This window comes from Pogona vitticeps, chromosome 2 (assembly GCF_051106095.1).
Source record: "Pogona vitticeps strain Pit_001003342236 chromosome 2, PviZW2.1, whole genome shotgun sequence".
Classification (NCBI taxonomy): Eukaryota; Metazoa; Chordata; class Lepidosauria; order Squamata; family Agamidae; genus Pogona; species Pogona vitticeps.
In genome coordinates this window covers 24,210,791-24,237,693 of record NC_135784.1, presented here as the reverse complement: position 1 = coordinate 24,237,693, position 26,903 = coordinate 24,210,791, and the positions used below count along the sequence as shown (strand labels likewise).

Genomic DNA, 26,903 nt, shown 5'->3' with positions numbered 1-26,903 from the left:
TGAAATGGTCAAATCCTCTGTTGAACTTTATTAACAGTGTTGTAAAAGATCAACATTATCAAGCAATGTATACATCGACTGAAAAAAGGACCATATGGATTCTGAATGTAAATCTACATAGTACACAAAAGGAAGGAAGTGATTGGGATTATCTACAAAACAGGGGTTACTGCTGCCCCGAAGGTGCATGAGCAGAAGCAGGAGAACAAACCCGAAACATTTCTACCAAAAAAACATAATAATGATAGAAGCTCTTCTTACAGCCCCCATTACCTGCTTGGAGCACCTAATACGAACTTTGTTTTCCAGGACCTTATTTTATCTGGTGGCCTCTTTAAACTACTTGTTTGTTGTCCAGTTCAGAGACCAGGATACAGTGGTGCCCCGCATAGCGATGATAATACGTTCCGGAAAAATCGTCACTATACGGATTGGTCACTATGCAGGGCAAAAAAACCCATAGTAACGCATTAAAACACGTTTAATGCGTTCCTATGGGCAAAAAACTCACCGTTATGCGAAGATCCTCCATGCGGCCGCAATTTTCACTGCCCGATAAGCGAGGAAAGGGCGCGAAAACACAGCAGGCGGCCATTTTATTTACCCGGTGGCCATTTTGGAACCGCCGATCAGCTGTTAGAAAAAACATCGCAATGCGAAAATCGGTAAGTGGAACACTTACCGATCATTGCAAAGCAATGTTTTACCATTTAAAACATCGCTTTTACAATTGCAAAAAACACATCGCTATGCGGATTCGTCATTAAACGAATCGCTCGTTATGTGGGACACCACTGTATTTAAAATATCTGTAAGCACCATGTAGAAGGTAGGGGCAATTATCGGCTTTTGTTTGTCAGACCCAACCACATCCATAGACTGCCTGAGACTAGCATTAAGGAATAATGCAGACCTTAACAGTAATGTATAAAGCTTAATTCTTTCTAATGGTGCCAGAGTGTAATGACCGAGTCACTATTCTTATATAACTGTAAGAACCAGTATTCTAGAATAATTTTGGGAATGCTCATAAAGCTCTTGACCAATTTTTCTTTGTTACATCTTCACACTCTTATGTTTAAACTTGAGACATACCTATCTTCATTCTTAAAACTGAAAAGGAAACTGTTGAATCATTTCACAAACATCATGACATTTATATGGTTCCTCTAATGGTGGACTGTGTAATGTTTCAGCAGGAGCGTACTGAGAACAAAACGTTTTCCACATTCCTGGCACTCATATGGTCTCTCTCCCGTGTGGATACTTCGATGGTACATAAGGCCGGAAGACTCAGCAAACTGTTTCCCACAATCCCGGCATTTGTATGGTTTTTCTCCTGCGTGAATTCTGTGATGTTTCGTAAGTTGTGCCTTGCAAACAAAGCATTTCCCACATTCCTGACATTGGTATGGTTTCTCTCCTGTGTGGATTCTCTGATGCACGAAAAGCGGCGAACTCCGAGCAAAGCATTTCCCACACTCTTGGCATTTGTATGGTTTCTCTCCTGTGTGGACTCTCTGGTGGGTCACAAGGGAGGTTTTCTGAGCAAAGCATTTCCCACACTCCTGGCACTTGTACGGTTTCTCTCCTGTGTGGACTCTCTGGTGGTTCACAAGGGAGGATCTGGAAGTATAACATTTCCCACACTCCTGGCAGTGGAATGGTTTCTCTCCTGTGTGGACTCTCTGGTGTGTCACAAAGCAGGTTTTCTGAGCAAAACATTTCCCACATTCCTGGCATTTGAATCGCTTCTCTTCTGTGTGGATAATTTCATGTTTCAAAAGGGTGGATTTCAGAGGAAAACATTTTCCACACTGTTGGCATTTGTAGGGTTTCTCCCCCGTGTGCACGCTCTGGTGGCTCTCAAACTGTGAATCGAAAGCAAAACGTTTTCCGCACTTCTGGCATTCATATGGTTTCTCTCCTGTGTGAACTCTCTGGTGTCTTACAAAGGAGGGTTTCTGAGCAAAGCATTTCCCACATTCTTGACATTTGAATCGCTTCTCTTCAGTGTGGATGTCTTTATGTCTCACAAGGCTCGATTTCAAAGGAAAACATTTTCCACAGTCTTGACACGTATAGGGTTTCTCCCCTGTGTGCAAGCTTTGGTGGGTCAGAAATTGTGAACTGAAAGCAAAACATATCCCACACTCATCACATTTGTATGGTTTTTCTCCTGTGTGGATTCTCTGATGCACAAAAAGTGCCGAACTCTGAGCAAAGCACTTCCCACACTCCTCGCATTTGTATGGTTTTTCTCCTGTGTGGACTCTTTCATGTTTCAGAAGGGTGGATTTCAGAGGGAAACATTTCCAACACTCTTTGCATTTGTATGGTTTCTCTCCAGTGTGGACTTTTTGGTGTCCAACAAGGACAGATTTCCAAGCATAACTTTTCCCACATTCCTGGCATTTGAAGGGTTTCTCCCCTGTGTGGATCCTCTGGTGGCTCAAAAGCTGTGAACTGGAAGCAAAACGTTTTCCACATTTCAAACATTTGAATAGTTTCTCTCCTGTGTGGACTCTATGGTGGTTCACAAGGTGTGAATTCCAAGCAAAGGTTTTCCCACATTCCATACATTTATATGGTTTCTCTCTGATGCAGACACTTTGGTGGCTCACAAGATATGAATTACCAGCTAAACATTTTTGAGTTTCTTCATATCCAATCTCAACCATCTTGTGAAGCATTAGCTCCATGTTTTGGTCAAATTCTTTCCTCCATACATTGTATATTAAAGATGGTGTTTGTTGTCCATGTGTTTCCTGATGCCTGACAGTGTCCAATTTTTGGATATAAGACATCCCATGGTCAGGATATATGTATGTTTCCCTCCAGGTATCTGCTTCGACATAAGAACCATCACAGATGACGCTGAACCCTATGTATGAGAGAGGAGGAGAAGAAAAGAACTAAGCAGTTATAGTGAATACGAGATAAAATAAATCCCATAAAAGTAGAAAGAATGTGTCACTTTTTCTTTCTGCATGGCTGCCTGGCAGTTTAAGCTTAGAGTTAAAGAAATGGCTCAAGAAGTTTCTTTCTTTCTCAGTGTCTTAAGAAAATAAGACTTCTAGATTAACATTGGGGGCAGACTCTGAATTTGCAGTTCTCCTGAGATTAGAATTACAGGATTGCATTCATGTGGGTTGGGTTTATAAAACTATCCTGATATGCCCTTAGAGTACCATAAGTATTATAGGATTTGGCTTCTATGAGGAATAAAGAGTGGAGAATCCTTTATCATACATTTTTCAAATTTCCTCCCAGCCAGAGATGTTCTGGAACTTTTGAAGGTAAGCAAAGACATTTTTCACCATTTTTTGTTTACAAAAAGCATACACTCACTTGAAATTGGGGTAAAAATTAAAATATATGTAGGACTTATTTTGATAGCCAACCTGAACTCAATGTTCTTGATGAAACAATATAATTATTTATATTTATTTATTTTATTTATTTTATTTCTATCCCGCCTATCTGATCATATTAGACCACTCTAGGCGGCTTACAGTAAAAACAACAATGTAATTTTAAAACTTTACAGCAGAAACTTAAATAAAAAATAATAATAATAAAGAACAGAATAAGAAAAAAGATCGTCAAGGGTTTTCTGTTGGGAAGGCCCGCCTATACATCAATGTTTTTAGTTGTTTCTTAAAAATGCCCAGCGAGGGAGCCGCGCGAATCTCAGGGGGCAAGTTGTTCCAAAGGCGAGGAGCCACCGCTGAGAAGGCCCGGATTCTGGTCTTTTCCTTTCGGGCCTCTCTCGGCGTTAGGCTCCTCAGCCTTATCTCCTGGCTCGCGCGAGTGACACGGGTAGATCTAGATGGGAGAAGGCGTTCCGCCAAGTATCGAGGTCCTAAACCGTTTAGGGCTTTGTAAGTAAGCGTTAACACTTTGAAATCAATGCGGAATCGGATTGGCAGCCAATGCAATGCGGCCAGAGTGGGGGAGATATGTTGGTATCTTCTCAGCCCACTGAGTAGTCTGGCCGCCGCATTCTGCACCACCTGTAGTTTCCGCAGCAATCTCAAAGGTAGCCCCACGTAGAGCGCATTACAGTGGTCTAATCTCGAGACTACAAGCGCATGCACCAGAGTGGTGAGAGACCCCACATCAAGGTAGGGCCGCAGCTGGGCTATCCGCCTGAGATGGAAAAAAGCGGAACGGACCACGGACGCCACCTGGGTCTCCATGGTGAGCGCCGGGTCAAGATGGACACCCAAGCTACGGACCCCATCCCTGGCGGGCAGGGTCACCCCCCAAAAAATGAGGGAGTTTCCCATGTCCCCAGGTGTGGGGGCACCCACCCTCAGTACCTCTGTCTTGTCCGGGTTCAGCCTCAGCCCGTTCTCCTGCATCCATTCCTGTACAGCCTCCAGGCAACGCTGAAGGGACAGAACGGCATCTCCTGCAGTTGGAAAAAAGGAGATGTAGAGCTGTGTGTCATCCGCATATTGATGGCACTGCGCTCCACACCTCCTGATGACCCCTCCCAGCGGCCTCATGTAGATATTAAACAGCATTGGGGAGATGATCGACCCCTGTGGGACCCCACAATTAAGGCACCACGGGGCCGAAACATTCTCCCCAAGCTGTACTCTCTGGGGACGGTCCTCCAAGAAGGAACGGAGCCAAGCAAAGGCCCGGCCACCTATCCCCAACTCGGCGAGCCTCCCCAGGAGGATACCATGGTCAATGGTATCAAAGGCCGCTGAGATATCGAGGAGTACCAACAGAGACACTTTGCCCCTGTCGGCCTCCCTCAATAAGTCATCACACAGGGCGACCAATGCCGTTTCTGTCCCATGGCGCGGCCTGAAGCCCGACTGGAATGGATCCAGGGCATCTGTTTCATCCAGGAACGCCTGGAGCTGATCGGCCACCACCCTCTCGACTACCTTGCTTAAGAAAGAAACATTGGCGACGGGCCTATAGTTGCCAATTTCGTCCGCCGCCAAACTGGGTTTCTTTCTTATGGGCCTAATGAGTGTTTCCTTGAGGGCAGAGGGAAATCTACCCTCAAGGAAAGACCCATTAATTATTACAGTAGCCCATTCCGTTGTTGAGGGCCTGGCTGCCTTGATTAGCCAGGCCGGGCAGGGGTCCAAAGAGGAGGTGGTGGCACGACAGCGATCAAGCGTCCTGGCCACAGTGTCGGGCGATATAAAAGTCTTCATTCACAAGTAAGCATATCAAATTGAACTATCTGACATAATTATGGAATATAGCAATGGAAAAGCTTTAGTACTGTACTAGCAGAATTGTAGATATGCATTGTATTACAGAGAAGGAGGTAAACTCTTCCACCCTATTCCACCTAAGCATGAGCATCTTGGTTTCTGCCAATGAAGAAAAAACTGAAGAATTATCACAAATAATATTTATGATAAACAGAAAAGAAAGGGGGTCATGACCCTTCATTTGTTCCCCTCTTGAAGACGGCAGCGCCATTTGTTGGAGAAACATATCTTGGAATTGAGTGCTATTTTTGTATACATTAATGCAGCTAATAGTGATTAATCCATGAAGTATTTATTTATTTATTTATTTTATTTTATTTATACCCCGCCCATCTGGTCATTTCGACCACTCTGTACTGGGATGCAACTTGATTGTCCAACTGCCTGGGAGGCCAGATCATCAATTAGCAATGAACATTCACTGCATGTGGTGGAAACCTTATGTAAACACCAACAGAGTCTGATCCGTCTATATATTCTCATTCTGTAGATTGTCTTCGCTACACTCTATGCAGCTTCTAGTGTTCTGAGCGAGTAAAACTTTGGCACACGGAATTTCAGTTGTTCTAAAACAGAAAATCTTGGAAGTCTTTTTTCCCTCCATTCCCTATGGAAAATTTGCCTGGGGAAAAGCTGGTTTGTTTGGAGGTCTGTTATCCTAATGTTATGCCTTCCCGCCTCCATTCCCAGTTTATGCAAAACATTTTCCCACATTACTGAGCATATGCATTCTCTGCCTCCCAATTCACCTAGGCCCAAATCCTGTTGCAAAAAATTATGTGTAAGTTTTCTGCCTTTCTGGCAGCTTGTCCTTCACATGACTGGTCGTGTGACTTCCATGTAATTTGTCTGTATTACTGGTTGCGCAAAATAGTGCATTTTTCCGTCATTCTCCAATAGGATTCTGGCTTTAGAATCCAGATGGATCGCCTGGAAACTCTGGAGCGAGGCCTCAGGCAGCAAAATGGATTGAATTAGCACTAAAGGCATTGGTGGGAATTACCACAGGTGTTTAACAAAACAGTTGCAGGGGGGAAAGCTGCTTCCTTCCTAGGATAAAGAATAATAATTTATAGAACACTAATATGTAGTCAAATAAGAGAATAACATTGGATATCTGGGCCTTTAAAAAGTCATCTTTTGTCATCAGGCAGGCAAGCCAAGCAAGAAGAACCACAGATTCAGAGAGAAGCACGTTCCTTACCAAGAGAGGACACATTCTCATAATTTTCTGTCATAACCTCCCTGTACAGAGATCTTTGTTTTGGATCCAGTAGGTCCCACTCCTCTTTCGTGAAATATATGGCCACATCCTCAAAGCCCACAGAATCCTGCAATTTAAAAAAAAATTCAGAAAGACTAGTGCTATATGGAGGGAAAATATGTATGTACCTGTAGTGACTCAAAATACAGTACTAAAAATCTACTACAGATATATAACAATTACAAAATGTATGTTTGGAATGTGGAGTTGTGTTCCATCACACTGTTGTGGGTGACACTGCTGTGTAATATATAACAACACAGAACTTTGCCGTAGGTTTCAATATGACAACACATTTTGAGGGCACCAATAGCCGAATCACAAAGGGTCAAGAATATGAACCCTGCACTAAGGACTTCATATTTCATGGAGTTCCCTCCCCAACATCTTCTGCTGCAGGGAGTATTTTGAAGGACCATCTCTTCTTTCCCAGGGCTGAAACCCAAAGGTGCCTTTTTCTTTTTTTCCCTTTTTTGGAGCTACGAACACCTTCTGAGGAACTAGATGAAGGTGTTTTTGCATGCACGGAAATTCAGATGGACTTAAAGGCTCTTCAATGTGGTGGTTTCTTTTCCTACCACAAACCTATCAGTAGCTCCTGGAAATCTCCTGAGTCACTTCCATTGTAGAGCATTTCTGTTCCTTTCCCATCTTCCTTCTAGACAGAAACATAAACCACACTGTATCCTCTGGAAAGTATAGAAAAGAGCAAGGGAAAAAGGGGAGAAGTCAAGAAAGCACCTCTTCTCTACCACAGACGATCCCCAGCATAAAGTTGACAACATAGTGAGAAGGAAAAGAAATAATCTTTATATTGCAAAAATCTGGCAGGATTTGCAGTACATTCAGGAGATAGCAGCTTTGTTCAATTGGTACGTAGAACATATCATATGGAAAGGTAGAATAGTTTCAGATGAAGGAGTGAAAGCTGGCAGAAGAACAATCAACAATTTAAGATACGTGGGACATGCAGATCTTGCTGGCAGAAAGCAGCCATGATTTGAAACAACTGTTACAGGAAGTGAAAGAAGAAAAAGGCAAGGCAGGACTGCATGTGAACTTGCAACAGCAAAAGGACATGACTGCAGAAGAACTACACAACTGTAACATGGACAATGAAAAAACTGAAATAATTAAAGATTTTGTATACCTCCTCAATTCTAAGGGGAAATGCAGGCAAGAAATCAGAAGCAGACTACGACTAGGATGGGCAGCAGTGTAAGAAATAGAAAAGATCCTCAGGTGGAAGGATATGTCTTTGGAGACGGAGACCAAGCTCACTCACATTCTTGGTTGTATGGGTGTGAAATCTGGGCAGTTACGGGGAAAATCTGATTTATCTGAAATGTGGTGCTGGAGGAGAGCTTTGCAGATACTCTACTGTATCAGAAAGATGAACAATTGGGTCTGAGATGAAATCAAGCCTGAACTATCTCTGAAGGCAAAAATGTTGAAGCTCAGGCTGTCCTACTCTGGGCAAATCATGAGAAGGCAGGATGCTCTCAAAAAGGCAGTAATGGTGGGAAAGGAGGAAGAACAAATATGAGACAGGCGGACTCTCTAAAGGAAGCCACGGGTTTGAGTGTGCAGGTGCTGAGCAGGGCTATTCAGGACAGGCCATTTTGGAGATCACTGATCCATTGGGTCACCTTAAGTTGTAGTTAGTTTGAGGGCCCATAATGACAGCTGACAGCAGGTGAGAGAAGGAGGGGTTAAGCACCATGCCTTTTGTAGGGGGCATCACTGCCGGATGTTTTCCTCTGAAAAAGGGGAAAAGCAAGGGATCTCTATTATGGGGCGTTGGTCTATAGAGCTGCCCCACATGGAGATGTTTCTCTCTCTTTATAATTTATCAGTCAAACGAGAGACCAAGCCAGAGCTTCTTTTTTGGGGGCTTGGCTGCTGAAGAATTACTGAACAGTCTCAGTCCTGTGGCAGTACGAGAAACTATTAGAAGACCAAGTTTTCCAGTTGTCTCCGAAGAGGATATAAGAATATTTGGTGGTTTGAATGAGCAGGATAAAACTAATTTGGGTGAGATTTTTGTTTGGTCTTTGCCTACTGAGATCCTTAGGTGGGGGACAGTTACTCAGGCTCTTTCCTCAAGACAGATTCTGGGAACAAACAATGGGAGAGCTGTTGGCCTTTGTCTGAGGAGGGCGCAGCTGGTCAGCGGCCAAGATAATAAGGTGGAGTAGAGACATCCTCCGATTCAGTGCGAGGGAAATGTATTCCTTAACATTCTGGAAAATGGATCCTTTGTTACAAGGGCTTTCTTTCCCATGAGTGGTGGTGGAGGAGGGGCTTCCACAGAAAATTAATTAAGTAATTACAGTGGTTCCTCGCTTAGCGATTGCCTCATTTAGCGATGTATTCGCTTAGCGATGAGGTTTTTGGAGTGATTTTGTGCTCCGTTTAGCGATGTTCCCTATGGGGAAAATTCACATAGCGATGTTCAGGACCTTACCTCACTTAGCGATGACAGTCCCTGTTTCACTTAGCGATGTTCTGTTTTCGCTATTTTAAAAGTGTCTTAAAAGGTTCAAAATGGTTTTAAATGCTTGGGATCATTAGTGCACCTTCTAAAACCTTTGCAAACTTAATCTGGCTTTGTTCTGAGTCTTCGTTAATTTTTGGTGAATTTTTTTCTCCCCCATTGGAAAGCATTGAACTGCAGGTTTGACAGCTGTCAAACTGACAGTTCAGTGCTTTCCAATGGGGGCGGGGGGAATTCACCAAAAATTAACGAGGACTCAGAACAAAGCCAAATTAAGTTTGCAAAGGTTTTAGAAGGTGCACTAACGATCCCAAGCATTTAAAACCGTTTTTGAACCTTTTAAGACACACTTAAAATTGCAAAAACGGACATCGCAAAACCATTGGAATGCATTGAATAGGCTTCAATGCATTCCAATGGGGGATACATTGTTTCACTTAGCGATGTTTCCAATGGCTATTTTCGCTTAAGGACGGTAATCCGTTCCCATTGGAACAGATTAACCGGTTTTCAATGCATTCCTATGGGAAATGGTGTTTCGCTTAGCGATGTTTTCCCATAGCGATGTTTTTTTGGGAACCAATTAACATCGTTAAGCAAGGTCCCACTGTAATTGTCGTTTGTAGGATGCCTGTCCCAGTGAAGGGACACAAGGTGAGTCATGTGAGTACGTTAATTTACTGGTTGCATTTACTTGTTTTTATTTCTTTTTTTCCTATCCCAACTTTATCTAAATAAAGGGATTGAAATCGGCTAACCACTGTGACTTTTCTAAGGGAGATCACCCCTGTTGCACCTCATAGAAAAAAATCTTTGCCCAACCCTACCTCCATCTTCGTACCTGAGTCAATTCCGAGGCAGCCATGTCCATTTTCCAAGCCATGGGCCATCCAGGGAGGAGAGCGGTGGTTGCCGCTCTATAATCCTTTCTGAACTGGAGGAAAAAGAGAGGAAGGGGGAACCTGTCACTTAGAGAAAGCATGCCTTTCCACCCCGTGTCAAGCATCCCGTTAAAAACATATATGAACCCATCCATCCTCAGAATGGCAGAATGCCAGGGGCTTCCTCTCCCAAAAAGAGGCAGCCAGATCTGTCAGAAGAGCCACTCAGGAGGCTTCATCGCCACCTTCTTCTTCCGAAGCCATTCCTTCTAGCATGCGGGAAAGGAAGCCCAGATATGGAGGTATGCAGCTGTGAGGATGTATCTGAGGTGCCAGATCCACAAAGCTGTGTCACGTCCCTATTTCCTATCTAACACCCCACACTGGATATTTCTTAAATAAAGAGACATAACCCCAACACGTGGAAACGTCAAATGTTCTAGCTGGTGAACAAAGCCCGAGGGAAGCACATCTTAAAAATTTCTAAGGATCCACTTGCCTTGCAATTGCCAAGCTAGCGGTTTAAACTCTCTTTGCTGTGGGGTTTAATTCACAAAAGGGCTCTCTGGGGGGAACATCCACCACCCCAATGCCATCTCACGAGTCCAGGAAACCGTTATTCAGGCCTTGAAAGTCTGCTTTTCTAACACATGACCTTCAAGGCAGCCTTTAAATTTGCTGGGATACTGGGGTGGTAGGTGATGGTGAGCATCCAAGGGAAAGCATGAAATCAGTCCATGCCTTCTGAACTCAACTTTGTTTTGTCAGCTGTGCCAAGAGCATTTTTAGGGATGACCTTGTCTTCCCCCCACTAGTAGTTTTTTTAACAGAGAGGGGCAATTTGCTTATGAGATATACGCTTATCTCAGCCTTTCATCTCTGCTATCAACCTCTTGATAAGGAAATAAGAAAGCTGAGGCTGTTGCATGTCGGGCATATTAGGAAAGAGAAGATTCTCTAGGAAAAGGCGAGCGATAAGGCTGGGAAAACCTGACATGGCAGGAAAAGATGAAGATCAAATATGAGATAGATCCATTCCATAAACGAAGCCATCGCCTTGAGTTTGCAAAAGATGAGAAGGGCAGTTCATTATGACACAGATAACCTCAGGTCGCCATAAATAGGAGGCGATTTAGCAGCACACTGACAACAAGAAACCCTTTTGGTCTCGAGAGCCAGTGGTCAAAATTCTAAACTTTGCTACAGAGACAGTAATAGGCCAGCTTCACAAAAAGAACTGGCCATATTTGCCGTCAGTTTCTGGAGAGTATATAGAGATATTCTCCAGAAATTGACGTTCCGTTTCTGGCAAATATACACGATCTATGATGGGGTTGTGCCTGAAGCCTGGGTAAGAGTATTTCATCCACAAAAGCTTGCTATTTGCTTTATTTTTAGTGGCCCAGTAAGAGGGACTACCTACTCTTGCATCTGTACGATCTTCCAGACTACATCAGCCCTTTTCTCTTTTTTGCACTAGAAATGGCTCTTGAATTTGGAGGGGGGGGGGGAGAGAGACAGAGAATGAAAACAACCCGCAAAGTATACCGTTGCAAAAACCCAGGGCGAGAAACTGAAACCTGTCTGCAAGGGTCAAGCCATCTCCCCTCCCCTCCTGGACCCAGGAATCCATCTCAACCCCCCCCCCACCCATTTTTACCTCCGCCTCCAAATCCCGGAGATCAGCTTTGTTTCTCTTGGTATTTTGGAAGGATCCCCTTTTGTGCTGCACCGCTCCTCGTGGGTGGTTGACGTGCCTTTAAATCAGCGGAACTTGGGTTTTCCACTTCCTGTCATGTGACCGAAGCTATGCCAGACTCCTGGCAAGCACATCACAAGCCGACCTTATCTGCGTGTTTCCTCTCTTGGAGTGCCCCCCCAAAATGGTAATTATTCTGGGCGTCAGAGCTACTTCAATCAAATGGACAAGAACAGACTAAAAGAGCTTGTGCAAAAAGGCTTTTAATTGAAATAACATCAACTGTGGGTTCTGATAGCAATTTTAATTATACAGTATTTTAATCATTTTATCTTTTATTGTATTTTAATTGAATTTTAATTGTTGTAAGCCGCCCAGAGACCTTTGGGTAGAATGGGCGGCATAGAAGATAAATAAATAAATAAATAAATTGTTGGCAAGCCAATTTTTGACATTGCACTGTCTCTTTTCTGATCTTGGGACACAGCTTTAGCTTCACATTTGCCTTCCTTCCCCCTCCCCATATTCTACACATAAGGGAGACACAAAAATAAAAATAAAAACACACACGAGCTATTGTGATACAGTCGCAACTCAAAACCTTAAACCGAATGGCCTTTTTTTCATCATTGAACCTTCCTGCTTTCTCAAACGGAAGTTGGATCACCAAACATGATTCTGCCTTCTTACAACCCCTGCAGCACCATACTGTACTTAGCAGCAGGCCTCAAACTCTCAATAAATGTAGGTAGGTATGTTTAATAATTAGAATTAATCAAAATCATAAAAATGGGTTTCTGCATCTCGTTGAGAACTGATAAAAGTGATAAACTAGACACTGAGCTGTGTCACCCATACTTCTTTTTTGCTGAAATATAAGGAAGTTTAAAAAAAACATTGTTTATAATGCAAGATGTGAATTTCTAACTATGATCCTATAAGGGTAGTGTTATTCTCCAGGCCCTCTTGTTTTCCCAGTTTCTATCCTTTCTCAGAACTTCTATTTGCAACAAAACACCTTGTAGCAGTTGCTTAGATCCAAAGAGCATCGTCCTCCAGGCATCCTCAGACAGGGAATTAATCCTACAGAACTGTTCTATCCATAGTGTGTCTGAAGCACGGATACTTCTGAATCCTGAACCCCAGCTCCTGCTGTGAACAGGAGAAGGGGACATGGTTTTTAGAAGAGGTAATTGTGTTACAACCTCATCACTGCAGATGGTGACAGCAGCCACAAAAGACACCTGCTTCTTGGGAGCAAAGCAATGACAAATCTAGACAGCATCTTCAAAAGCAGAGACATCACCTTGCCGACAAAAGTCCGCATAGTCAAAGCGATGGTTTTTCCAGTCGTGATGTATGGAATTGAGAGCTGGACTATAAAGAAGGCTGACCGCCAAAGAATTGATGCTTCTGAATTGTGGTGCTGGGGGAGACTCTTGAGAGTCCCCTGGACTGTAAGGAGATCAAACGTATCCATTCTAAAGGAAATCAACCCTCAGTACTCACTGGAAGGACAGATCCTGAAGCTGAGGCTCCATTACTTTGGCCATCTCATGAGAAGAAAAAACTCCCTGGAAAAGTCCCTCATGTTGGGAAAGTGTTCAGGGAAGAGGAGAAGGGGACGACAGAGGACAAGATGGTTGGACAGTGTCACCGAAGCCACCAAAATGAATTTGACCCAACTCTGGGAGGCAGTGGAAGACAGAAGGGCTTGTCGTGCTCTGGTCCATGGGGTCACAAAGAGTCGGACATAACTTAACAACTAAACAACAAGTTGTGTCAGTCTGTGCAAGCCATCAGGTGAAATCCAAAGAAATGAAACAAAACAAAAAGAGAAAAAAAACTTTTGGCCCCTTAAATACTATATTTCAATGTAAAAATTTTTGTGGACAAGTCCACTTTGTCAGTGTAGATGAAATATCAATTTCTCATTCTAAATGTTCATTGGCTGCATGCAGTAATTAGGTCTGTTTGTTTTTGGGTCTTGTTGTAAAATTTACTCAAGAAGACAGAAAACAGATACCAAATCTGAGTAGAGATGAGGATGGGGAGAAAGGGAGAAGGAGGTGGAGGCTTTGAAGATACAGTCAGACCTCAAGAGGGGAAACAATGGGTGAAAGAAATTAGCAGAAGAATCATATTTGTTAACGTAGGGAAAATAGAGCATTTTTACATTAACACACACGATTCCTCTGCTAGCTTCTACATTTTATTCAGTTTCTTTCCATTTATGTCTGACAATGTGGATGTGTCCACAAAAGTTTACATTCAAATATGATAGTTAAGGCTTTAAGGCACCACATGTTTTCTTTGGATTTCGCCTGATGTGACTTTGTTAAACTATGAGGCCAATGTTGCCATAGCTACAGTCTAGGAAAAGGAAGCAGGTAGCACAAGAACAATGGAGATCCTACCTTATCGCATAATAATGATGATGATGATTGGGAATATTTTACAGTTAATATGGTCATAGCATAGTGCAACTACTTTGTAAGTATGGCTAGAGGTTTCTGCCCCCTTTGATCCATGAAAAAGTGATAGACCCGGTCCTCCCCCCCTTCCTACAGTTCCCATACTCACAAAAACACCCCAGAGAAATCTGGATTCCTGTAACTTGAGCCCATTATTACATGCCCTGCACTCTGGGAGGATCAAAAGCGGATTCTGCTCCTTCTTTGTACGACTATCTTTCAAGTATTTGAGAAGTTGTATCCTATTTCCCCTCACAAAAGTCCCCTGATCATATTTGTTGGCCTCCTCTGAACTTGTTTGTTTGCCGGCCTCCTTTTTAAAATGCAGAGTCTAGAAGTGGACACAATACACAAGATGAGGCCTAACCAGTGCCAAATAGAGGGGAATGTGCCCTTCACAGGGTTTGGAGGCGACTGCTAATGAAGGCTAAAATAGCATTTGCCTTTTTTTTCAGCCACATCACAGTGTTGGTTCATATTCAGCTTATGTTCCACAACAATCTTAAAATCCTTCTCACCCCACAGTATTACTCAGCCAAGTTTCCCCCAACTTGCAGCTGTGCGTGTAGAGTCCCCCCCCTTATATGTAAAACTTCACACTTATTCCTGTTAAATATGCATTCTCTGATTATGTTTCAGTAACCAACTCTATATCCAATCTATTTGTGTTACCCAACCCATACTTAGCTTGCTAATCAAAATTTCATGGGCACCTTGTCAAAAGCTTTACTGAAGTCAAGATATATTACAGCTACAGCATTCCCACTATCTACAAGGGAGGCTACCCGATTTAAAAAAAAATTAGATAAGATCAGTCTGGCAGGATTTATTCTTAACAAAACCAACTGCATTGTTTTCAAAGTGCTTACATAGTGATTGCTTTATAATCTGCTCCAGAATATTCCCTGGGATGGATGTCAGGCTGACTGGTCTGTAGTTCCCAAGTTCTTTCTTTTTGCCTTTTTCTGATGATAGGAACAATGTTACCCCTCCTCCAATCATCTGGCACTTCACCCACCCTCCATGATTTCAAGAAAATAATAGATTGCAGTTCTGAGATCTCTTCAGCCAGTCTCTTCAATATTTTTCGCTGCAGTTCATCTGGCTCTGGGGATCTGAACTCATTCAAAGTAATAAAGTATTCCTTCACCATTTGTGTTTCAAGCTGCAATTTGCTCTCCTCCCTTTGTATTTCACATTTGTCTGGAATGTGTTTTGGGAAAAGAATGAGCTGAAGTAGGAATTGAATCCTTCTGCCTTTTCTTTGTCATCTGTTATCACTTTCCCATCACAACTGAGTAGCTGAGACAATTGTTTTTTCTTTTTCTACACATGTACCTGAAGAATGTTTTGTTGTTGCTGCTGACTTTAGGTCATTCATTCATTCATTCATTCATTCATTCATTCATTCATTCATTCATTTATTTAATTTACCCTGCCTATCTAGTCATTTTGACCACTCTCAGCTTTTGCCTCCTTTTAATGTCATCCCTCCAATTCTTCACTACCTGTCTGTACTTTTTCTTGATGGCCTAGTCTTGTTTCCATTACTCTGATTTAGGGAGTTTAACATAAAAGAACAATGCTTCCAGTCTGCTTTCTAATGGTGAGAGACAAGAAGATATCTAGGCTAGAAAGTTCATTATTCCTATGTTACTGTAAGGAATAGCTTACTAGAATAATTTTGAGAATGCTCATAAAGTTCTTGGCAAGTTATTGTTTGTTACAGCCTATTCATGTTATCTTAAAACTTTAGATATTTACCTATCTACATTTTTAAAAAGCTTGTAATATCAATGAAAAGGAAACTTTTAAAAAACGCATTTCCTATGATCATGATATTTATATGGTTCCTCTAATGATGAACTGTGTAATGTTTTAACAGAAGTGTACTGAGAACAAAGCGTTTTCCACATTCCTGGCACTGGTATGGTTTCTCTCCTGTGTGGATTCTATGATGGTATAAAAGGCCTGAAGACTCAGCAAACCGTTTCCCACAATCCTGGCATTTATATGGTTTTTCTCCTGTGTGAATTCTTTGATGTTTCATAAGCTCAGCCTTGGAAACAAAGCATTTCCCACAATCCTGGCATTTGTACGGCTTCTCTCCTGTGTGGATTCTCTGATGCCCAAAAAGTTGTGAACTCTGAGCAAAGCATTTTCCACACTCTTGGCATTTGTATGGTTTCTCCCCTGTATGGACTCTCTGGTGCGCCGCGAGGGAGTATTTCTGAGAAAAACATTTCCCGCACTCTTGGCATTTGTATGGTTTTAATCCTGTGTGGACTCTCTGGTGGTTCACAAGGGAGGATGTGGAAGTATAGAATTTCCCACACTCCTGGCACTGGAATGGTTTCTCCCCTGTGTGGACTCTCTGGTGTGTCACAAAACTGGTTTTCTGAGCAAAACATTTCCCACATTCCTGGCATTTGAATCGCTTTTCTTCTGTGTGGATGATCTCATGTTTCACAAGGGTGGATTTCAAAGAAAAACATTTTCCACACTCTTGGCATTTGTAGGGTTTCTCCCCTGTGTGCACGCTCTGGTGGCTCTGAAACTGTGAACTGAAAGCGAAACATTTCCCACACTCCTTGCATTTGTATGGTTTTTCTCCAGTATGAACTCTCTGATGCACAAAAAGTGGTGAACTCTGAGCAAAACATTTACCACATTCTTTGCACTGAAATGGTTTCTCTCCTGTGTGAACTCTCTGGTGTGTCACAAGTAAGTATTTCTGAGCAAAACATTTCCCACACTCCTCACATTTGTGTGGTTTCTCCCCTGTGTGCAAGCTCTGGTGGCTCAGAAATTGTGAACTGAAAGTAAAGCATTTCCCACACTCCTCGCATTTGTATGGTTTCTCTCCTGTATGGACTCTCTGATGAATAAAAAGCAGTGAACTCCTGGCAAAGCTTTTCCCACACTCTTGACATTTGTATGGTTTCTCCCCAGTGTGGACTCTCTGGTGTGTCACAAGTAAGTATTTCTCAGCATAACATTTCCCACATTCTTGGCATTTGAAGGGTTTCTCTCCTGTATGGACTTTCTGGTGTGTCAAAAATGAGTACTTCTGAGCATAACATTTCCCACATTCCTGGCATTTGAAGGGTTTCTCCCCTGTGTGGATGCTCTGGTGGTTTGAAAGCTGTGTACTGGAAGCAAAACGTTTCCCACACTTCTGGCATTTGAATAATTTTTCTGCATGGACTTTGTAATGCTTCACAAGGTGTGAATTCCAAGCGAAGGATTTCCCACACTCCTTACATTTAAAGGGTTTCTCTCCTATATAGACACTTTCGTGGTTCAAAAGGTTTGTGTTACCAGCCAAACAATTTCCAAACTCTTCATATCTAATGTGAAGCATGAACTCCATCTTTTCTGCAAACTCTTTCCCACATACATTGCATTTGTGAGATGAATTCTCTTCTGCATGGGTTTCTTGGTGTCTGGCAAGATCCCATTTATTGATATACTGTCCACACTTGGCACATATACATGATGGGAAGGAAGAGCCGCCAGAGATGAAGCTGGTTCCTATGTACGAGAGAGAAGAAAGGGAACTATATACTATACAGATTTTGAAATAAAATAAACATCAGGTGAAAAGAAAAGATACAACTTTTCTGTCTTCATAGGTGCTTGGCCCCTCCCCAAGCTTCAATTAAAGCAAAAATACTTGAAGAGTGAATTAAGAAAACTGAACCTTCTATACAGTGGTGCCTCGCTTGACGATAATCCATTCCAGCAAAATCGCTGTAGAACAAAATCCTCATCAACCGAAAATAAAAAACCCATTGAAATGCATTGAAAACCGGTTCAATGCATTCCAATGGGCTAAATACCTAATTGTCCAGCGAAGATCCTCCATAGTACGGCCATTTTCCGGCGCCTGTAAAGCAAAAAATGCCTCCTAGAAACAGCGGGGAGCCATTTTGAAACCCGACAATCAGCTGTTTTCAGATCGTCATAATGCGAAGAATCGGTTCCCAAAGCAGGAAACCAATCGTTGTAAAGTGATTTTTGGCCACTGAAACATCGTTTTGCAATCGCAAAAACCTCACCGTCAAGCAGATTTGTCATTTAGCAAGGTAATCGTTAAGCGAGTCACCACTGTATTCACACTGGGGGCAGATTTAAAGTTGCAGTTGCATTGAGATTAGAATTATAGGTTTGCCATTTCTCATAAAACCCATGGATGAATATCTCTTTCTTCTCATTCACATTGAAACAGATGACGCAGCCAAAAGGAACTACAAATAAATTGTATCAGACTTTGAAGCTATAGGGAGGAAACTGAAGGACTTAGGGGCCCAGGTGGTCTTCTTGTCCATCCTACCAGTACTCAGAAGAGGAATAGAAAGGGAAAGGAAAATGCTCTGAGTGAATGACCAGCTTCCAAAGTGGTGCTGATGTGAGGGGAATGGATTCTAGGACCTTGGACTATGCTGCCTGGGAGAGGAACTGTTGGCAAGTGATGGGTTGCATCGCACTCTTATTATTTTGCAACCAGTGGAAATGCAAAAGAGAGCTGGATGGAGATAATAAATCACTGATGCAACAGCCCTTCTACTCTGTGTTTCCCCACCAGGATTCAGGCCTTAGAATCAAGATGATTCACTTGGAAAGACCACAGCAAGGCCTCAGGCAGCAAAATATATTGAGTCAGCCCTGATATCACTGGTAGGAATCCCGCAAGTATATTTTAAAAACAGTGGTGAAAAAAGAAAAGATGCTTCCTTCCTGGGATAAGAAGTACTTTATACACAGCTAACTTGCCAAACAGTTTATGGTGCTATTTCTGACAAGGACACTGAAACTGGTTGAGAAAGACTAAAAGGAAAAATTCTTTCCGTCCTGGGATAAAAAGGAGGGTAAATTATAGGAAGCTAACATGCAGGAGTATTGTGTTGTGTTTATTTTTGGGGGGGGGGCTTTAAACAGTCATCTTTTTAAAACCAGTCAGACGATCAAAGCAGGAAAGACAACATATCCAGACAGAATAAAATTCCTTACCAAGAGAGGACACATTCTCAGAATTTTCCATCATAACCTCGCTGTACAGAGATCTTTGGCTTGGATCCAGCAGGTCCCACTCCTCTGCTGTGAAATATATGGCCACATCCTCAAAGTCCACAGGTTCCTACAATGAAAAAAAAAACAAGCCCACATTTAGAAAAACTAATGCCACATGCAGGAAAAATACATATGCACCTGTGGTGATTCAAAATACAAAAAACCTACTGCAAAAACATTTTATAAACAATAATGTTATATTTTAACCAACAACCAGGGTTGGATAGGTGAGTTCCCCACTTGCAGGTGACGATAAGGAACTGAATATGCAATGTGAAGCGATATAAACCTATTACAAAATGACAGGTGTGAGTGTGGAGATGTGCTATACTAAATACTATATTTAGTATAGTATACAATAGTACATTGTATTGTACAATATATTGCTCTTCTCATTTGCCTAACCGGGGTTTTCACATTTATTTTGTGGTATCCCTTTGTTCATTAATATTTTAAGTAAAACACAAAACAAGTGGCTTTTTAAAATGCACTTCATTTTTTTCCTCACACATCATCTTTCTGTTGTTTACCCTTTTTCATGAAAACTGGTACTGTATAAAACTAAACGAGCTACTTCTGACTTGTTTTCTTATCAATGAGTGAGGCGTTTTTCTTTTGTAATACCAACTTTCTTCACAGGACACTTTTCCAACTGTACTTTCACTTTTCTCAGCAACCTCTCTGGCACATTTTGAAGGAACTTTTCATTTTTAGGGCAATACCTCTGCACCTCATAAATTCCATTTTTTAAAAATTATTCACAGGTAGTGTCAAAGGAGGGACGTGGTGGCGCTGTGGGTTAAACTGCAGAAGCCTCTGTGCTGCAAGGTCGAAAGACCAGCGGTTGTAAGGTCGAATCCATGCATCAGAGTGACCTCCCGTCGCTTATCCTAGCTCCTGCCAACCTAGCAGTTCGAAAACATGTAAATGCGAGTAGATAAATAGGTACCACCTCGGTGAGAAGGTAATGGCATTCCGTGTCTAGTAGCGCTGGCCATGTGAGTACAGAAACTATCTACAGACAAACACTGGCTCTACGGCTTGGAAACGGAGGTGAGCACCGCGCCCTAGAGTCAGACACGACTGGACTAAATGTCAAGGGGAACCTTTACCTTTACCTAGTATCAAAGGAGGCAGACCTTTGGCATACGTTTTGACCTGATGCCCCATTCTGAGGTCACCAATGGCTGATGCACAAAAGGCCATCAATATCATAAAGGACATTATTCCTGGAGTCCCCTCCCCAACTTCTTCTGGTGGCAGGGAGAATTTTGATGGACAGTCTCTTCTCTCCCAAGGCGGGATCCAGATGAAGGCATTTTGCAGGCACAAAAATTCAGATGGATATTAAGGCTCTTCAGTTTGAGGGATTGTTTTCCTATCACGAACCTACCGGTGTCTCCAGAGAGTCTCGTATCTGAGTGGCTTCCACCGCAGAGCATTTCTGTCCTTTCCCTGTCTTCCTTGAGGATGGAGGCAGAGACCACACGGTGTTCCCTGGAAAGGGGAGAAAAGCAAGGAAAAAGGGGGGGGGCGGTCAGGGTGGTACCTCTGCTCTACCACAGGCACTCTACAGCGTAGAGGGAAATACTTTATGAGGAAAATAAAAACAATCTTTGCATTGTTTAAGACAGAAAATACTCTATTGTTATTGTTTCGGGGGGGACTGAAAAACTGACTGGAGTTGCAGTACAAAACATTCAGTAGACAGCATATTAGAGGAGGGGGCTAGGCACTACGGCTTTTGTAGGGGGCATCACTACTAGATAGAGACAGAGACCACACTGTCCTCCTCAAAGGGGAAAAAGAGCATGGCATCCTTATTATGGGATGTTGGTCTGTAGAGACTGTTCCTCCTTGGCAGATCTCAGTATCTATTCTATCAATCAAGCAGGAGACTAACCTAGTATTTTTTTTTCTCTTGAGTTTGAATCCTAAAGTAAGGTAAAGGTAAACGTTCCCTTTGACATTTAGTCCAGTTGTGTCCGAATCTAGGGGGCAACGCTCATCCACGTTTCCAAGCCGTAGAGCCAGCGTTTGTCCGAAGACAGTTTCCGTTGTCACGTGGCCAGCGCGACCAGACATGGAACGTCGTTCTACCTTCCCACCGAGGTGGTTCCTATTTATCTACTCACATTTGCATGCTTTCAAACTGCTAGGCTGGCAAGGAGCTGGGACAAAGTGACGGGAGCTCACTCCGTCGCATGGATTCGATCTTACAACTGCTTGGTCTTCAGACCCTGCAGCACAGAGACTTGTGCAGTTTAACCTGCAGCAATACCAGAATCCTGAAGTATTACCGAACAATCTCAGTCCTGTTGCACTACGAGAAACTATTGGAAGACTATGTTTTCAAGTTGCTTAAAAACTAAATATAAATGTTGGCCATTTTCAATGAGAGGGACTAAATTAATTTGGTCTAATTTGCACAAGATGTGTTTCACCTTTGCCAAAGTAAATCTCAAGTGGGGACTGTTACTCTGGCTCCTATCCTTTTGGCAGCCAATGATAGGAAAGACATTGACCTCAGAGCCAAGACATCTTGGCCGGTCGCAACGTCTGATTCAGTGGGATGGAAACATGGTCTGTAACACTCTGGAAAACAAATTGGTACTTCATTAGTTACAGGGGATTTCTTTCCTAACAGTGGGGGATGCTGCTGTAAAATGGAATTTACTTATTTATTCAGTATAGCTTGTAGGTCTCCTCTACCCCAGTAAGGGGACCCAAGGTGGCTCATGTGAGCACGTTTATTCATTTTAGTTTATTTTATTTCTACATGGAAGTTTTTCTAAATGAAGGATGAAAGTAAGTGGCACCATGACTTTTGTATGGGTCCTCACTGGTGTTCCAGTTCACAGAAGAAACATGATTGTCCAGCCCTGCCTCCATTCTCCTACCTGAGGCAATTCCAAGGCGGCCATTTCCGTTTCCCAAGCCATCAGCCATCTGGTGCTGCTGCAGGATAACCGTTCCAGAATTGGAGGGCTAATGAGGCTGATGCTCTGCAAGGCCTCGCTCCAAAGCTGAAGGAAAGAGATAGTGAGACACGGCGAGTTCGCCACTTTGAGAAACCAAGCTTGAGGACTGCCTTTCCGCCCCGTGACTCTCACTGTGGTCAAAAAAACCCATTCAGTATGCAAAGCATGGCTTTAAAAAAAACATGAACAGATCCAGCCTCAGAAAAACAGGAAACTTTCCCCCCCTCCAACTCCAAAAAAAAAAGAAAAAGCAGCTGGCACAGAAGAGATACTAGATCTGTAAGAAGAATCACTCAGAAGGCTTCATCTCAACTTTCTTTGCAGGAAGCTATTTCTTCGAGGCACGCAAGAAACCAAGCCCAGATGTGGAGGGAGGCAGCTGGAAGGTTGTATTTGAGGCACCAGACAAGGAGTGTGTGTGTGTGTGTGTGTGTGTGCACAAGGGCAGGTCCACCACAAATGAGGCACACCTTCAAACTTCCTAAGGACTTGAGTCCTTGGCAGCTGCCTCACCAGCCTAAGAGACAATTGCTCAAGCCCTGAAAACCTGCCTTTCCAATGCATGACGCTCAAGGCGGCCTTTACATTTTGCTGCAATACTTGTGAGGGTGGAGAGGATTCAGAATGGAAAGCATGAGATCCGTCCATTCTTTCTGAACCCAACTTGATCAGTAGTGCCAAGTGCATTTTATTTATTTAAAATGTTTTCTAACTTCCTTTTCTTCTTAAAAAGGACCCAAGGTGGCTTACAACAATTAAAATACAGTATTTAAGTTGGTCACAATGAGTGCACAATAATAAAAGGAACGATGAATAAAAACCAAAAAAACACATAAGCAATACATTCAAAGTACTGTAGTAAGGTACAACAATCCATTTTAAAAAACCCCCACCCTGCAGCCGTTCACTCAGGGAAAGCTGGCATGAAGAGAAACTTTGGGAAAGGATAGCAAAGATGGAGCAGCCTAGCCTCTTGTGGCAGGGAGTTCCAAAGTCTGGGAGCAGCCACAGAGAAGGCCGTCTCTTGGGTCCCCATTAGACACACCTGTGAAAAGGCCTGTCCCAATCATCATAACATCCAGGCAGCCTCATAGAGGGAAATATGGTCCTTGGCATAGCTTAGATTGAAACCATTTAGGGCTTTATTGGTTAGAACCATCATTTTCAACTCTGCTGGGAATGGATCAGCAGCCGGTGGAGCTGTATGTTTTGAGAATGAATTTATCTCCCCCCCCCACATCTTTTCTGCAGGTGGCCAAGAAAACATAGCAGTTTTTGATGAATAAGAGTGTGTAGTTGTGTGTGCGTGCGATTTGCTTATAACACAGACAGATAACACAGGCAGGCATCTCAGCCGGCTTTGGCCTCTGCTGACAACATCTTCCCCAGGAAGTAAGAAAGCTGAAGGTGTTGCACGTGTGGGCATATCATGAAAAGACAAGATGCTCCGGAAAAGACCATAAGGCTGGGAAAACTTGACGCCAGCAGGAAAAGAGGAAGATCAAACATAAGAGCTGACGGCATAAAGGAAGCCACGGCTTTGGGTTTGAAAGAGATGAAAAGGGCTCTTCGCGATATTTTGGAAATCAATCCTTCCTAAGATCGCCATAAGTCGGTGGCGATTTAATGGCACATTAACAAGAAGAAGAGCTTGTAGGCTTTTCATATAAACAATCGCAGACCCTCTTTTCACTAGAAATTACCCATAAGGAAAAAAAAAAGCAAGATGCAAACTGTATATTTGCAAAAACCCAAGGTGACAAACTGAAATCTCCCTGTACGCTCAAGCCTTCCCTCCTGGACCGCAGAAAATCCGTTTACCTCCGTCTCCAATTCCCGGAGATCAGCTTCCTTCCTCTTGGTATTTCAGAAAGGTCCCCCTTTTGTGCTGCACCGCTCCTCTCCTCGTGGGCGGAGTACGTGCCTTTAAATGGGCGGAAATTGGGTTTTTCAACTTCCTATCATGTGATTGAAGCCATGCCAGACTCCTGGCAAGCAAAAGACAAGCTGAAGCAATCTCTTCCTTCGCTTTTTAAGTGGCCCCAAATGCTAATTATTCAGAGCTATTTGAAGCAAAAAGGCGACAACAACAAATTAAATGTAGACTTTGTGCAAAAAAAAGAAATGTTGATCAGACCACTAAATGATCCACAAGATGGTAAGCTTCTGGGTCCTGCAGAAGTCTTCGTCGGGCTGGGAATTGCAGGAAGGGTGAAAGCAAAAGCCCCAAATCCTCTCTATGGGATGCGGAAGCTTCAGCATCAGCAGTATTTAAGTGGAGGAAAGGGCAACTTAAGAGCTGCCAGTCTGGGGTGTATTGGTAGAATCAGGGGAGTGTAGAAATAGTGGTCTTTCTGAGTTTTCACAATAGACTTAAAAGTGTTACCAGTCATTCCGTGAAGCCTCCACTGACTTTTGTTTCCTTTTGGAGAACGCCTTGAAACATGTAAATCCACCGTATCAGGAAAGCTGAAGGTTAGATTTAGTAGGGAAAAAAATAAAGGTCAAATGAAGCCACATTTAGGGCATGATCTAATACAGTAGGAAGAGGAATGGGGGAAAATAAGAATGCTGATCGGAAAGAGATCTGATCACCAAAGATTCTGCAGCATTTCCCCGGAGTGAAGGGATGGGGTCCATTGTAGCCGGTGGGGCAGAGAGCGCAACCGTCAGTCTTGAGAGGGGCGGTACATGAGTGTGTGTGTGTGTGTACACACACACACACACACACACACACACACACACACACACACACACACACACACACACACACACACACACAGAGTGCCATGCATGGGTTCCATCACAGCGCCTCACTCCAATCCCGTTCATGCGCTGCACACTTCAGCAGAGGAGCAGAAAAACACACCTCGAGTCCACATAAGAAATGTCCCTCCCTCCTGTTGCTTTCCTTTGTGCCTGGGCTCCAAACATTTGCTCCCATGTATCCTCTCCTTCCGTTTCCCCCAGGAATGTGATGGAGTTGGTAACACGGTGGCAAGCTCAAGTTCCCCCCCCTTTAGGGTTGCAGGTGAGAAAGGATGTTTGAAGGGAGGGAGGCTGGACCCAGGCAACCCCCCCCCCCCATTTCCCATAGCTGTCAGCCTCCATGTATTTTCTTCTCTCATCTGTCGCTGCCTTTTCCTGCTTCCTGTAGCCAAGAATCCCCAACATTCATAATGGGCATGCTTGGGCTTTTATCCTGGCACACGGCGCCTCCCTCTTAGCTGCACAGCTCGTTTATGGTTCCCTACCCTCAGCATCCTTGGCAAAGTCCCAAATAATATCTCACAGCCAGTAGAAACCATGTGACAAGAGGGCCACACAGCCTAATAGTAGGCATCCTTCAGTACGGCAACGTACTCTGTATGGAGGACTTGGAACAGCGTCTAGTGTGGCTGAGGAGGCCGATTCGAGAGTGACCATCCCTTCCACACAGCCTAACCCACAGAAAAAGCACTTACAGTACCTGTAATGTCATCTCTTCACTCAGAGGGTCTCAGATGACACACAAGCGTCTGGAGCCATTTTTGCCCCATGATGCCAGTGTGGGCATTAGGAGGGGATGCCCAGTTTCCCTACAAGAACACCCTACAGATTTTGGGGGGGTCAAATTCTAACCACCTTGACTGTACTTTCTGATAAGCTCTTTTCACCTGGATCTGCTGGGAGTCAGGCAGTCCCAACTGGACGTGTAATGCTGGCTCACAAGATGGACGCTAAACGCAGGAGTGGATTCACGGGTTAAGCACCTTGCCCTGCACTGTGGGGCAGGCCTCCAGGGGTCTTCCTACAGAGCCCATGAACTTGCTTGGAGCACACAATACAAACAATGTTTTCAAGACCTTCTTCTCTTTGGTGGTCCCTTTAAACTACCTGGTTGTTTTCTTTGTTTGTTTTTTCCAATGGCAAGTCAAATTTTTGCCCAGTCCCAAGACCAGGAGAAGATTGGTTTCTATAGATTAAAAGAACGTTTTTGTAGGCATTCCCTGCAAATCAGGAGCAGTAATCACAGTTTTCATTTGTGAGACCCAAGCGCATTCATGGGCTGCCGTGCAATATCTGCAAACAGCTTTTTTTCTTATCTTGGACTTTTATATTGGGGGAAAAAGATGACAGAGATTAGTATTAAGGAATAAGGCAAAACTTAACAGCAATGTTTACAGCCTACTTCTAATGGTGACAGAAATGAGGATGGTAATCATCATCTTAAAACTGCAGACCCTATGGATCATTATGTGAACAAGGCATAGCGGGCAATTGAACTCCCAACCTCTGGCTCTCCAGCTAAGGCCTAAACCAGTGGTTCTTAACCTTGGGTTACTCAGGTGTTTTTGGACTGCAGCTCCCCAAAACCCCAGCAAGCACAGCTGGTGGTGAAGGCTTCTGGGAGTTGCAGTCCAAAAACACCTGAGTAACCCAAGGTTAAGAACCACTGGACTAAACCACTGAGATTCCCAACATTCTATTGTCTAGGCCAGGCTTGTCCAACCCGCGGCCCGAGGGCCGCATGCGGCCCAGTTCAGCTTGTAATGCGGCCCAGTGCAATTTTTTATTTTTAAAGAAATTCCAAAGTTTCAAGTTACACTGCCGGTGCTTGCGGGCAGAATGCGGCCAGGGCATGTCACAACAGTAGAGTGGGAGAGAGGGAAGGAAGGAAGGAGTGGGAGGGGAGGGGACACGGGGGCTGCGTGACTGCATTGTGCCGTCCCCATCAATAGGTGGACCCCCTCCCGGCCCCATAAAGCCGCCGGAGTCGAAGCTGGCAGCCTCTGCTGTCTGAGA

The 26,903-nt window shown here is 43.5% G+C and overlaps 1 protein-coding gene across 3 annotated transcripts; it reads right to left on the bottom strand.

Annotated features, from left to right (window-relative positions):
* On the bottom strand, positions 1 to 26,245 carry LOC110069823 (uncharacterized). Of its 3 annotated transcripts, XM_078388551.1 has the most exons (7): positions 23,940 to 26,166; positions 22,038 to 22,249; positions 20,531 to 20,634; positions 19,078 to 19,204; positions 15,965 to 17,598; positions 11,741 to 11,755; positions 1 to 2,543 (listed from the first exon to the last, which is right to left on the bottom strand). In XM_078388551.1, exons 2-7 carry the CDS (start codon positions 22,084 to 22,086, stop codon positions 1,170 to 1,172), a joined length of 3,303 nt encoding a protein of 1,100 aa, XP_078244677.1. In that variant the 5' UTR covers positions 22,087 to 22,249; positions 23,940 to 26,166; the 3' UTR covers positions 1 to 1,169. The 3 variants fall into 3 exon arrangements, with proteins under 3 accessions (XP_078244677.1, XP_078244675.1, XP_078244676.1); XM_078388549.1 differs by lacking the exons at positions 1 to 2,543; positions 11,741 to 11,755 and having other exon boundaries at positions 14,876 to 17,598; positions 22,038 to 22,163; positions 23,940 to 26,240; XM_078388550.1 differs by lacking the exons at positions 1 to 2,543; positions 11,741 to 11,755; positions 20,531 to 20,634 and having other exon boundaries at positions 14,876 to 17,598; positions 23,940 to 26,245.
* Between the last annotated feature and the right edge of the window lie 658 nt (positions 26,246 to 26,903).

Coding starts and splice junctions, on each gene's coding strand:
- LOC110069823 (XM_078388551.1), bottom strand. CDS start 22,086: ATGGCTGATGGCTTGGGAAACGGAAATGGCCGCCTTGGAATTGCCTCA. Junction 19,205..20,530: donor GAGACTCTCTGGAGACACCG/GTAGGTTCGTGA, acceptor TTTTCATTGTAG/GAACCTGTGGACTTTGAGGA. Junction 17,599..19,077: donor TGAGAATGTGTCCTCTCTTG/GTAAGGAATTTT, acceptor TCTCGTACATAG/GAACCAGCTTCATCTCTGGC.